Here is a 14,637-nt window from a genome sequence, read left to right on the forward strand (position 1 = left end):
GGAAATTTGCCCCGGAATTCATCTGCACAAGCACGGGTAAGCGAAGATGCATGGGTCTCAGGTTGCCAAGGCGCTAATGTACATTATACACTTGATGTTACACTCTGAATGTTCTACAGTTGGGTCTGTGTACTCTGCAGTTCGTCAACATCAGCTACATCACCATTTACAGATGAAAAAGGGAGCTATATCTTGATTATCTATCTCTACACACCATTAGACTATACTATGCAGGTAGCTAAAATGATATAAGTAGGAATCAGGATAAATATTCCTCTGTTCTGCTACTACTCTTTGTTGCCTACTGCATCTGGAAGTTTGTACTCAGAGGCCTATCGGCACCTTTCCTTGAGTATTCTCTCCATCACCTCGCAGCTGCCATCGCTCTGTTCGCTCTCTCTGACGCTTCTTCATCTTCTGTTTGGTTTTGATTAATCAGACCCAGTAATACAACCATATAGGAATGGATAGACATGGTTGGCATCCTGAATCAACTTCATGCTAACCCATCTAGGAATATATATAGTCGGATGCAAAATATTACAGAAGTCAGGTTGTAATGGTCAGCAACTAGTTACCAACGCCTACAGGTTGTAGGTTCATATCATATGCTCGGTGGTTTTTATTTATTATATTTTCATTATACGACATTGGTTAAGATAGGTTGCTAGAAAAACCGATCAGTTTGCAAAAAGGGCCCTGTAAAAAATAGTTAGTTACACAACGGTCTAAGGAACGCTGACATGGCATCCATGTGGTCGGTTTTTCTCCTGTCTAATCGGTTTTGGCCTTATTTGATCAAATAAATGAGTTTGTGGACTAAATCTGATCACTTTTTGAGTTGATGGCCTAAAGTGTGCAATCAGTTTGAGTTCGTGGACTAGTGGCGCATTTCACTCTTTTGATATTGTCAATTGTTGGCTTGCCAAGTATTGACAGTGCCAAATGTTGGCATCAAACAAATTATCCTCATAATTTCTTTGGTGGCGATTCTGACTGGTGGGACCCACCCATCAGGCCAAAGAAAACTGCCATGTGGGCATGTTGACTTAGTCTTCTTATTCCTACTCTTCTCTGGTTGGGCATTACATCAAGCACCTCACGTGCATCAGAGATGGCAGCACCAGCCTCGCTCCCGTGCCCGACCCGACTGCTCCGGCAAGTCCAGGACGTTGCCTCCGTCCCTCTGCGTCATAAACTCCATGCACCCACCTGAGCAGCAAGAACTAAGGCCAGATACTGTGAGGCTGTGCACATCCTTACGTCCATGGCTTGGGCTCCAGGCACGTATGCATACGTGCATGGCTTGGTCATCCGCTACGGACCCAACTGCATCGCCACGTCTGTGACCCAAGCAATCCGACACCGGCGAGCGACCAGGATGCAACGAGAAGCATTGGAATCATGTTCCATCACAAGTCAAAGTGATCGGTGCAAGCATGCGTCAAGGAGTGAAGCACATCCTGGTAACATGGGACAGACTTGAGGCTAAAGATGGGATATCCCTAAGGCTTTGTTCGGTTACACCCTGTCTCAAAGGGATTGGAGTGGTTTTGGCAGGGATTTGACTTGTATGGGATTTAATCCCTGCCAAACCCCTTCAAAACCATGCCAACCGAACACAGCCTAAAGATCTCATGGACGTGGAGTCTTTTTTCCCAATGCCGCTCATACATAAGCATGGTTGTGTCAATATAGCAATTGCGACAGAGTTTTTTTTCACTTCAAGACATGAAGCTCGGGCAAACAGATGGAGAGACGGTCTGCATATTTGTTTATGTGGGTCATGTCACCACTCACGGCTCTAGTATATAAACAGGAGGTATATATGATGCTAGGACTAGTAGTAGTTGCAGCTTTGCTCTATCAAAAAAATTGAGGGCAAAAAAGCCATTGTATTTACTTTTTCAAGTACTCCCACCGATTGGCACATGTACCATGCTCATACCCACAAGGATAAAACACACCCACCAACGAGTCCCGCCGTTATCTACGAAATAGTTATGCTACACCTATAGACTAAATTATTACTCCAATAAAGAATGTTGGAGTATCCGGGACTTCATGGGCGAGAGTGCCCTCGGTACCGTCAATTCCCAGGTGGCATGCCATGGGGCCTCTCAGGATTTCTCTGCGGCATTCAATTTGCCTGGACAGGGCACACCCGGGCGACCCGCCTCGAAGGTCCATGACAAATGTATCGCGAGCACACGCGGGTCGACCATCCTATGGGTTTTTCAACTCACTCGCGTGTGAGGTCCCGTGCATGATGGGCCAGTCGGACCCGCCTATTGGTGTCTTCGGCAACACTGGGCTAGTTCAGCTGCGACAAGTGGGACGTGCACCGCGCCACCCTCATGTGTTGCCCCGCACATGCAGGGGGGAGGCCACGGTCTTTTCCTTAAGACGGTTGTGTTGTTTTGTAAGTTCGCTGGTTTATGCCGCAGGCCAGGCGCCACCCACACTAGGCTTCCTCTCGCTTCACTCTATTCATGTTGGCGGCAAATGCAACCACGAGGTGGACATTCTCAGGTGCAATGGCAGGTAGTTGCTGGCCCACCAAGGGTGGAACAAGTCATCACCATGGAGGCCGGCATGGCGCCAACATGACATGTCATTGATGATGAAATATTACTGTTGGCGTCGGACACATGGTACGCCATCAGTATTTGTATTGCAGTATTTGCATTACGAGTGGCGTGGGCCGCCAACACCACCATTTTTTATCAATGGCGCCATATTCGTGGTGTGAGGTGTCCAAGCCACCAAGGCATTTTTTGCCACGTCGCCACTGGGCTTTTCTGTACTAGTGTTATAGAGTGCAAACTGAATGTAACTCGGATGGTTATGTTCTTTGTGGTCGAATCAACCCATCAGGGTACAAGTCTTAGACTTGACACTCGTGGTCGCACTATTCTGGATTTATTTTAAATCTTTCGACAATGTGAGTTCAGTGGGGGCAGAAGTTCCCGTCGACTATGAAGGCATCTTTGGCGACTTCATTAATCTCAAGATATTATTCCGTCTCAGTATTTTAGAGGTTCTCAAAGGAGTAGGATGTGCGTATGTGCGTTCATAGGGTTGAGTGTATGTCATGTTGTGAGCATCTACATGTTATGTACCTTATGTAAGTTGATTCAATTATCTCTCTCACGATACAAATCTAGAGAAGTTTGGGACGAGGACGGGAAGAATAGAGCGGAAGGCCAGGAGGAAGGAAGAGTGGGAAGGGAAAAGAGCCTTTCAAGCCTTTTTTGGTTCATAGGATAGGATTATCGTAGGAATAGGAAATTTGTAGGAAATGAGATGACATGTATCTCAAATCCTATGAGTAGGAATAGAAAACGAGATGTCATTTGGTTCACACCAAAAGAATTTTTTCATTGAGTCTAGACTCATTTTTATTTTCCTATGAAATGTGAAGGATATGAACCAATCCTATATAAAAATAAGAATCCATTTCTATGAACCAAAGGGTTCTTAAGGAAAAAATCCTATGAGAATCATATCATCTATAATTTCTATGAAATTCCTCCAAACCAAAAAAGACCTCAGTCTTTACATTACCGTAACCCCACACACAAGAGCATAGCTCCCAGGTGGCTGAGCCGAACCTGGAGCTGGACCTTCTCTTCCTCTTAGAACATGCCACGCCAGTAGTTAATAATGGGCCTCCATGTGTAGCCAGCGCAAAGTCATTTTGCGCGGTTGGTACATCTGAGGTCATCCATTTTTTCTGAGATTTGTGAGACTGTATGGCCCACCTAGATGTATATTATTAGTATATTTCTTGTATCTTCCTTTTTAGTTAAATCAGTGACAGCATAATGGTCTCTGCTCTCACTCTACCTACAAAACAAATCCATAGACTTTATTTTCTCAAACAATTTAAATCAACCATATCTTTTAAACAATGCACTCGTTTTTGAAACTTTTTATATATTTGGACTCGTGGCGTCAAGAACTTCAAAATTAGAACAATTTTGGATACATTTCGAACACATTCAATTTTCGATGTTACACATTTCATATGTGAAATAAACCCATTTCACTAGAAAAATCTAAAACAAACCTATTTCATTAGAAATATGTGAAAATAAATTTTTTCACATAAACCTATTTAACTCAAATATCAACTTGTGAAACTAATTATTTGGAAGTGTGTAACATTTTATTTCAAAAGAGTAAAATATGTGATTTCAAAAATGTGCAATTGAAATAGATGTGATTTATGTGAAACAAGCCAGTGAAAAGTAAAATGCATCTGCCGAAAGTGAAAAAAAATGTGAAACTAAAATCTCAACTTGTGAATTTGAAAATTATGAAATGTATAACGGTTTACTTCAAAAGAGCAAAATATGCTTCTTCAATTATGTGAAATTGAAATAGATGAATTTTTTTGAAACAAGCTAGTGCAAAGTGAAATGTAGGTTCTGAAAGTGAAAACCAACATGGACTGAAATGTCAACTTGTGAAACTGAATTTTTTTAAATGTGTAACAGTTTATTTCAAAAAAGTGAAACACCATCTTATTTAAAAGATGTGCAATTGAAATACATGCGTTTTTATGAAACAAGTCAATGGAAAGTGAAATGTAGGTTCTGAAAGTGAAAAATAATATGGAACTGAAATGTTAACTTGTGAAACTGATTATTTTCAAATGTGTAAAAGTTTATTTCACAAGAGTGAAACATGTTATTTCAAACATGTGCAATTACAGTATATGTGCTTTTTTGTGAAACAAGCCAGCGCAAAGTGAAATGTAAGTTCTGAAAGTAAAACAATATGAAGTGAAAAATCAACTTGTTAAACCGATTATTTTGAAACGTGTAACATTTTATTTCAAGAGTGTGAAACATGTTATTTTAAAAAATGTGCAATTGTAATATATGTGATATTTGTCAAGCTAGTGAAAAGTAAGATATAGCTTTTGAAAGTGAAAAACAATATGAACTGAAATGTCTACTTCTGAAAGTGATCATTTGCAAATGTGAGATGGTTTATTTTAAAATTGTTAAATATGATCTTCCAAAAATGTGTGATTGAAGTAGATATGATTTATCTGAAACAAGCAAGTGAAAAGTGAAATTTAAGTTCTGAAAGTGAAAAACTACATAAAACTGAAATTTGAACTTGTGGAACTGATTGAAAACATTTTATTCATAAGATTTCAAGCGGGTGAAATATGTGAAATGTGTTTCACGGATTTTAAACTCATTTTAAATGTATCCAAAATCGGTCTTGTTTTAAAGGTCTTTGCGACATGAGTTCAAATATATATAAATCGGAAGTTTGGTTTAAGAGATATGAATGATTTTCAGTTAGCAAAGCTGAAATAAATGGATGGATTATTTTGGGGGAGAGAAGAGAGAGAATGGGAAGCTCATGCATGCAATACCATGTGTTATCTGACCAAAAGCTGACATTGGTGGAACCCCATGTACACTATTTGCAGGTTGTATCTATGTATTGCTGAAACAGAATACTTTGCTTTTTATACTGCACTAATCTTCAGATTGCAATGACTGGCTTCAGATCTATCGGCACATGTCGGAACCGCTCAATTTTCCATTTTGGTGTAACCAGGGTTGTGACACTGCGTTCGTACTATGTTAAAAAATAAATTCATCGACTGTGACTCCATGCATGACGCTGGCGGACTAACACGTATAAATGTCGGAGAAGAAAAAAATGGTGTGTCTGAATCAAAGAACACGGACAAGTCCCCGTGCGTGACAGAGGAGGGTCCATCCGTGCAGGGAACCAAAAGCTAGCCCGCGGAACATGCTCTCAGATATCCAATGGAACAATAATTTTCTTTCTTGCTCGCAGATTGCATCGTCTTCCGCCTTTCCGCGATTCGGTTTCAACTTTATGCCATTAAAGATATGTACAGTGGTTGATAAGACATTCTTATCTTAAGTCTTGCATGTAATTTAAAGATGACAACAAAAGCATGTCTACAATAGTTATTTTTTAGCTTTATCTTAAATAACTAATTATTTTTAAAAACATGGTGAAACATATTACGCTAAGAGATCATTTTTTAAATAGGAGAAGACAAGGCTTTTCTTATGATTTCTCTCTCCTTCACCTCAATATTTATCCTACATGACACTCATAAGATAATATCATTATATTCCCTATCAAATTTCTCTCTGAACTCGCTAGTCCAGAGAGGCGTTTGCGACAAAACAGTGACACATCAAGATCCCACTAAAAAAAGGCATGTCCAACTTTGGGTCACCTGCTCTTTTCTCATAACTGTTTTTGTTTACTTCGTATTTTATAGAGATGGTGAGAGAAAGAGACAGGGTTCCATTTTTTTAGCATCAGTACAGACACAAGCGCTCATATACACGCGCATACACTCACCACTATGAATGCATACACGCACACTCTATCCCTATGAGCACCTTCGAGAGACTGAGCCGGCATATCATCTTGAGATTTACGAAGTCACCGTAGGCACCTTGTCGTCGACGGAAACGTCTCCTCCCACTGAAAGCGCATCGTCGGAAATCCTGAAATAAATCCAGGAATAATGCGAGCACCAGGATTTGAACCCTGGTGGGTTGGTGATACCACTGTCCACCTAACCATCTCAACCACAGGTTGATTCGCAGAGACAGGGTTCCATTGAAATTGTCCAATATGTGTATTACTTATTTTTAGCGATGAGACTGGATTGGATTCGGACAGGTAATCATTTTACTGTATCATATTCCATATTTAGTTTTGAATTTGGAAGCTAAATGAATGCGGATTCCAGTACTGGATTATGTTGATTCAGGCATGGTGTAATGGAACAGCGTCAGATCGGAAATGATCATTTACCATATTCATATACATGGAATATATAAATGCTTTAAATAAAATTATACATAAACACTAGATGATATTAAAATAAGCCAAATAAATCACTAACAATCATATGTTTGTATCATAAGTAAAGATAGCATTCATGTATTGCTAGCTAATACTAAAAACTTCACCCATAAATCGGTTTAGGAATTTAAAAGGTTGATTACCCGTCTAAAAATGGATTATCCTACTGCATCATACCCATTAGTAATACCATATCCTATACCGTATCCTATCAATCGGTCTCGTATTCAGATCAGATTGTTGTCGGATGTCAAAATCTCTTACCGTATCCTATAAAAACAGATTCAGGAACATTTTTGAATGAAAATTATCCTAATCACTTTGGAGTTGTGCCAAATAATAGTTGATTTTGTCATCACAAATGTTTTGTTGTTGTTGTGCTAAATCATAGTTGAATTTTGTCTTTTATTTTATTAGATTAGTTTAAGAAAATGTTTACAATATATTTATAGCATTAGTTCATAAATTATGTATACATCTGGATTTACTTATGTGGCCTTGTCCATAGTATTTGGTAGAGCATACTAGATTGCACAAATCAAATACATTGTTTGATACAAGTTTCTAGTGCAAGAGTATCAAATTTAGGAGTAAATAAATAATGAATTCCAGTTCACTGCAACAAAAATTAATGAACTCTAGAGTGTGTATGAGTTGCCAACATTAGGTTTCCCCTCAAGCCCTTTCTACGGTCTCGCTCATTGGCGGTACTCCTTTGTACATACAATTGCTTAATTAGCGGTCGACACTTAGTCATGGTCACATGCCTATTGTCTATGAAAATCATTTTTTTGTAATAGGCCTGAATATGTAGAATTGAAACAATAAATTATTGTAAGCTAGCCACAATGTGTACTCAGCCTAGAGATACCAGCAATTTTGGCAACACCCACTTGAAACCCACCCATATAGAGCATCTCCAATAGCATGTGTATATTTGGATGTCTATATATTCATATAGACAATGGTCTAAAAAGATTCCCTCATATACACGTCCAGTTTTGCATCAGAACGTCTATATACAAGGACCATGACAGGTGGGCCGTCGCTGGGGAAAGGAAGAAATCATGACTTCAGCTGAGTTTGGACGACGCCTTCACATTGTCCAGGCGTGGACATTGTCGAGGTCGATTTAGAGGATGTGTATATTTGGACGACCATATAGACAAGCTGTTGGACGCCTGTTTTGGGCTCACGTCGTGGAAAACGAGTATAAACATCCATATAGACAAGCTATTGGAGATGCTATGAGTGGCTGAAATGTTTCGGGTACTTAATATCTTTAGATTTATTCTTTTTTGTGGGGAGATTTGTAGAAGTAGTTTTCTCCTTAAACAATATGGGTCCATGTGATTTTCACTTACAATTTCAGAAATATTTCAGCAACAACCGAAATTATCACAATGACTAGTGATTTCGGTTTGCATTCTGGCCAAAGGGCCGAAACATTCACTTGAATTCAACCAAGTATTTGGAATTTCTTAAAGATACCTAAATTCATATGTACTATTGAAATATTTTAACTGAAAGGTATAGATTTTAGTGTCTACAGAAATTCGGTGAATGTCATCGACATCTCATCTCACTAGAAGTGAAAACCATCTGTTGAAACCAACAGACTCAACAAGATTTGCATATTCACAGGCTACCTAAAATCAAATATCGACCCTTAAATTATACATGTACAATCCTGCTATATTGCTTGAACTTGCTATTACTGCACTAGTAGTCATGACCCTCTAATATGAACTAGTAGTCACAATCATTAGATTTAGCCGATGGAATTTACAGGACACTACACATCATTAGATAATACACAGAATTAAAGCTCACACATCCCGCAAAAAGAAATAGAGCAAGGGTCACAAAGCTCTGGCTGATTGTGTTCTTTACATTAGGCAGTCAGGCTTTTTGTACATGATGTTAGATTAGGACGTTGAATTAGAGGCTAGCTAATAGAGTTGTACAAGGTAATCAGAATCATGATTCTGAATCGGATCGGAGCACCCCTGCCAGGATCTTAAATCGTAGAATCTTCACTACTAGAATCATGGAAATGTAGATTCTACTAACCAAAATCGTAGAATCATAGGAGTTAATTTGGATCTTAAAGTGGTTCTAGAATCATACAGTAAAATCGCAATTCTGTCTACCCTGAGTTGTACTGTCCCATCGTTTCCTCTCTGTCTGCACTGAATTAGAGGCTAGCATGGTTGTACTAAACGAAGAAGACTGATTGCTTAGATGCTGTCACATGATTTCTTAGCACGTGTAACTGGTAAAATGTGCTTGACGACGACTCATACATTGCAATGGCCTCTCCTATTCAGCCTTGTATGAAGCATCATCCAGTCTAGGCCTGGCATTGTCCTATGGTATATCCTCAGTTCGATCCTCATTGTGCCTTTGCAGCCAGAGCTCAGAAAGGTGCACCATGCAGGACCAGAACGGGTATAAATGCCCCTGCTGCAGGGTGATCACTAACCATGTGTGCTCCCCGGATGAAACAGAGTTCCACACGAGGGGGAGCAGTGAGAGTTTCCTGTGAACCTGTGGTCATTATTGTGTAGAAGATGTGCAGCTGAATTGCTGGGCAGGGTCTCCTTTGGCAGATGGTGGCGCCGTCAGACACCAGGGTGTGTCGGTGGTTGCCGGCCGGGCTGCTGCCAAAGGAAATTTGCCCCGGAATTCATCTGCACAAGCACGGGTAAGCGAAGATGCATGGGTCTCAGGTTGCCAAGGCGCTAATGTACATTATACACTTGATGTTACACTCTGAATGTTTTACAGTTGGGTCTGTGTACTCTACAGTTCGTCAACATCAGCTACATCACCATTTTTAGATGAAAAATGGGAATCTTGGCAGAAGAAACAGGATGCTATATCTTCTTGGTTATCTATCTCTACATACCATTAGACTATACATGTAGCTAAATCTGATCAAATGGTATCAGCAGGAATCAATATGTAAACTCCTCTGTTCTGTTGCTACTCTTTCTTGCCTACTGCATCTGGAAGTTTGTATCTTGGAGGCCTGTCGGCACCTTTCCTTGAGTATTCTCTCCATCGCCTAGCAGCTGCTGCCGCTCTGTTCGCTCTCTCTGATGCTTCTTCATCTTCTGTTTGATTTTAATTAATCAGATTCCGTAATACAGCCATACCGGAATGAACAGACAGTAAGAGAACACATTTGTTTTGAGTCAATATTGTTCTATCGGCTCCGTAGGAAAGTGATACAAATTCATAATGGTACCAACTAAAGAGGTATTGCTATAAGATATGCTTTTTTAAATGGAAGGATTTTATTGAGGGTATGTTATTTGCAGAAACATTACCAGTGTTTTGGTATCGCGTTGGAGAACCCCAGATATCACTCCAAGGGCTAGTCGTGTCTGAATTATTTTGGTTCATCATCCGTGTTCTGATTTTTTCCTGTAAAAGGCGATAGGTTTACATACTTGTTTTAGTTCCTTTGCTAACCAATGATATATCTTCAGTTCCAGTCGAATATATGACATTGGGAAACAATCATGAAATTCTCGAGGGAATATGGCATTATACAAATGAACAAAATGGGAAGGATTATACCAAGACTTTTGCTTGTCGCTTTTCCCAACTCGCACTTGCCTGCCAAATAAGAAGTATCTTAATAACAAGTAAATAATAGCATATTGCAGCAGGCAATATCTACAGACCCGTGAATTTGAACAGAACTGAACTGCACTTTGTACTATGGTAGCCAAAAGCCTATCAACATTGAGAAGAAATACATAATTTTGGGAGCATGCTTAGGGAGTAAATTAGATAAGCAAATAAAATCACATGAATGAAGCGACTATTACCATTCGAAAGACGTTGACTGAAACTCCCATCCCAGCATTCATCAGCCCAACCTGCCCAAAATTGGAAACCAGAATTACTATACTGAAACTACAAATTATCTGAAATAATAAAGCAGAGTAAACACAGGAATTTTCTTGTGTATACTTTTATTTGGAGTTTTCAGAATAATACACATTTTTCTACCAAAGTGAACTACAAGGTCCTCATACGTAACCAATAGCTTATATGATCATATAGAGAAGTAGAACTGTATGTCTGAAAGAAAGTCGTCTTACATTGACCCTTTCTATTCTTCGTGTTTCACTCTCAAGGAGTGAAAGTTGTGCAGCAGAAGTCCAGTGAATACAGTCAACTGGGCTGGAAACGGAAATACGAGAAAGTTCAGTGCAACAACTTTAACATGTGCACTATATAATATAATGAAAGTGTAAAATAAAATCTGAAATCTGAAACTCTTGCAAGGACTTGGATATAATGATGGGGATAATTGGCAGGACATAAACTCCAAATAAATATTATGGTGGCCTTTGTATACTCACCAACTATCAATGGCATCCTGAATGAGCTCCGGGTTACCCCTCTGGGAGCAGACTCTTGCCCTCCCAAATTCGTCCTCAATTTCAAAGACACTGGGGCACACGTTGGCGCAAATTCTGCATCCTGAAACGACGTGCACAAGATAAAATACACTGACTCCCTTACGAAGAACCAAATTTGTTATGAAAAAATTATCAATAATTCCTCAAATAAAATTTATCAATACCTATACAGGTAAACTCATCGACGAACACGCGATCCTTGACTGCACTGTCATCAAAGAAAGGGTTGGTCGCCGTTGCCGTGTACCCATGGATCTCATCATACACCGCACGCTGCACCGGATCGCTCAGCACCTGCTCTTCGAATCCCACAACTCTTGTTAGCTTTGTGAGCAAAGACAATTTCAGTGGAAAATCAAGCATCTTCCAGAACAGTTGCGTATTTGCATCCATAAGCAACCGAAAACTTGTACTGAAGGCTCCTACCGTGTAAACCTCGTTGATGAACATGGAGAAGTTGGTCACATCAGGGTCACCTCCACTGAGGTCCGGGTGGCACGTTTTCATGCAGCTGTAGTACGCCTTCTTGATTTCCTCGGAGGTTGCATCTGGCATCTGGTGGTGCAACAATCAGAATCAGGTGTCACATATCAGGGACTTATTCAGAAATAGCAAGCATAATTTCCCCCTGATCTGGGGATTTCTAGGTAATATGCGTTCCAATGGACATTTCTTTACTCTTAGATTAGGCACTCGATTTTTCATTCTAAGCACTAATTGACATACTTGCAGAATTAGTAAGGATTGTTTCAGAACACTTACGACGCCAAGAACAGAGTAGAAATCGTCGGCCACATCCTCCTCCCACCTCCCGTGTTCAGCTTCCGCCGTGTAGGCACGGATCCTCATGCCCCTCCGTCCCCGCGTGCTCCGGCTCCGGCGCCGGTCTCTGCGCGCGGCTCCCCCCAGCCCAGCGGAGGCCAACGGCCGGGCGCGGCGGCACCAGCGGGAAGACGGCACCGGCGAGACGATGCGGAGCGTCGGGACCGAGGTGGTGGAGATCAGCGACGGCGAGGGGAGAGGAGGAGCCATTGGGCAGTGCGAGGGGAGAATGCCGGCCGGAGACGACGGACGGAGGAGAAGCGGAGAAGGCGGCAACAGAGTTGGGTTTTCTTGCCGATCTCTTCTTCCGTGTAGCTCTGCTTCAGTCAGAGTTCAGACTTAAGTGCTTAATTAACAGAGGCTCTTTTACACGAGGGTCCTTGCAGAAACTCGTATTGTCGTAGTATATATAGGATATATTTCTATTCATAGGATATATTTTGTAGACTTTAAATTCATTCATAGGATATATTTCTATCAAGACCTTTCAGAGCAAAGAGACGTGGTTAGAAAAAAAATGGTGTCTGATTTTCCACGTCCCAATTCCATAGGTCTCTATCTAGATGTTAGTAGGGCCCTGTTTGTTCCGGATTCTGGGACCAAATTAGCTTTGCCGGTGAAGCCGAATCTGAAATCTGAAACAAACAGTTATTTGAAATTAGCTTTGTCAGTGAAGCTGAATCTAGATTTGGGTCATTTTAGTGCAATTTTCTAAAGCACCTTGAAATGTACTTCGGTGGTGAAGCTGATTCAATCAGCTTCGGCACTGAAGCGAATCCACAGATGATTAAAATCCAACCAAAGCTGTAACAAACAAGGCCTAGATCTTATTGGGTGTTACATGAGCTTGTTCTTTCTTTGAATTTCTGCAAAAATTCTAAAGCTTTGGAACAACCATATTTTGGGGTGAAACTTTGTGCTCTAAATAAGGAGGAAAAGGGAAGGGTGACATGACGGTGTCCCAATTTGACACGGGGAGACTGGTTGCAATTTTCGTAACATGATATGACCATCTGTGCCCAATGTGAAATTGCTTTTGACGAACCTTGTCAGATGACATGGGGTTTCTACTATTTTCACTCGAAGGAGAAAACTGGTCTAATTTATGAGAAAAATCAAACCAAAAACCTCACAAAACTCGATTAGTTGAGTAAAACCCGAGGAAAATCCACTACCCTACGGCCACACTACCTAGCTAATAAAGTGTCGCCGGGTGGACACAACTGCCACAAAAAGCACAATAAACTACCATCTACTCGATGTCGAAGAGAAGCCATAATCAATGGGGGAGGAGGCGCTCCAACTCTGAAAAACATAGCAAGCCACTGCAACCCAAGTTAGTGTTGCTCGCCTTACGAGATGCACCCAAAACCATCGGCGGCTAACTCTTCTGCTAAGTGTGGTAACCGGATGTGGCTTCAAAAACACCAACATCGTTCGATCCAGAAAGACAGGCATGGATTTTCACCCCCGTAGAAGGGGACCCCCAACAATTGGGGGTGGAGTCTCCACAACGACGTGGTCGATGAGGGAATGACGCCCGAGAAGATCACATCGACGACACTAACATAAACCGGTAAATTCGTTTGCTCGGAGCAACAACACCACAATCACTAGAACAGTTTGATGCGCCTTGCTAGCAAGCAACACCACCAACAACTTATTATATTTGTGATTATTCTTCCCTGACCCACCCACCTCCATAGGCCTAACCACTCCGTCCCTCTATATCATGGCATGATCTCCGTCGCTGACAACCTTCCCGCAACTCCAAAAAAAGGGTCCTATTGAAAAAGAAATTATCCAAAATAGAAAGAAGTTTTTTTTTTCAAATTCAATTGTTTATTTATCTCTTATTCAAAAAAAATCCTGAAAATCGAATTTCATTTTTTCATTCACTGGTTAGATGATCTAGTTCTTAATATTATTACTTTACTCAATTGACAAATTCCACAACAAATCTCACCACCCCCCTCTCGCACCCGAACCCGTCAAGGCTCCGGCTCGGGCGAGCCATAGCTGGGGACGCCGCCGCGCCCTGTCGCGTCTCGAGCCTAGGACTGCACTCATCTCTATGGAAATCGACATACACAAATTCAATTTTCAGTTGCTTGAGAACTAGCAAATCCAGAGTTGTATCCACCCAATGGGCATTTGTTCAAACGAAACGGTGAAGGGTGCAATTGGTTGGTGAGACGTTGCAAAATTGCAACTGATTGGCGCAAAATTGTCAAAATGTTTGGCGCTCAAGGGTTCAGCATTTCTACATGGAAGTAGCAGGCGAACACGTCAAACAAGCAAGGATGACTACAGTTGCGTGGAGCCATGTGAGATCGATCTCCCGTGCCCGGATGGCGACGCCGTACGTCGTTGTTTGCTTCCCAGTGGTGGCTGGCCGACGTGGGGCAGCCACGAGCTGCAACGTTGCACATGCGTGCACGGTACGTGTGGACGCATGGGTCGCACGCACGTTGGATACTTGCAT

At 41.2% G+C, this 14,637-nt stretch overlaps 1 protein-coding gene across 3 annotated transcripts; it reads right to left on the reverse strand.

Moving 5' to 3' along the window:
- Window positions 1-349: 349 nt before the first annotated feature.
- LOC125525819 (chaperone protein dnaJ C76, chloroplastic-like) lies at window positions 350-12,489 on the reverse strand. Of its 3 annotated transcripts, none has more exons than XM_048690832.1 (9): window positions 12,093-12,489; window positions 11,757-11,885; window positions 11,495-11,624; window positions 11,271-11,391; window positions 11,007-11,088; window positions 10,731-10,781; window positions 10,477-10,515; window positions 10,224-10,320; window positions 350-417 (listed from the first exon to the last, which is right to left on the reverse strand). In XM_048690832.1, exons 1-9 carry the CDS (start codon window positions 12,360-12,362, stop codon window positions 365-367), a joined length of 972 nt encoding a protein of 323 aa, XP_048546789.1. In that variant the 5' UTR covers window positions 12,363-12,489; the 3' UTR covers window positions 350-364. The 3 variants fall into 3 exon arrangements, with proteins under 3 accessions (XP_048546789.1, XP_048546783.1, XP_048546780.1); XM_048690826.1 differs by lacking the exon at window positions 350-417 and adding an exon at window positions 9,617-10,004 and having other exon boundaries at window positions 12,093-12,488; XM_048690823.1 differs by lacking the exon at window positions 350-417 and adding an exon at window positions 9,617-10,007 and having other exon boundaries at window positions 12,093-12,486.
- Window positions 12,490-14,637: the final 2,148 nt, after the last annotated feature.

This window comes from Triticum urartu, chromosome 1 (assembly GCF_003073215.2).
Source record: "Triticum urartu cultivar G1812 chromosome 1, Tu2.1, whole genome shotgun sequence".
NCBI classification, from domain to species: domain Eukaryota; kingdom Viridiplantae; phylum Streptophyta; class Magnoliopsida; order Poales; family Poaceae; genus Triticum; species Triticum urartu.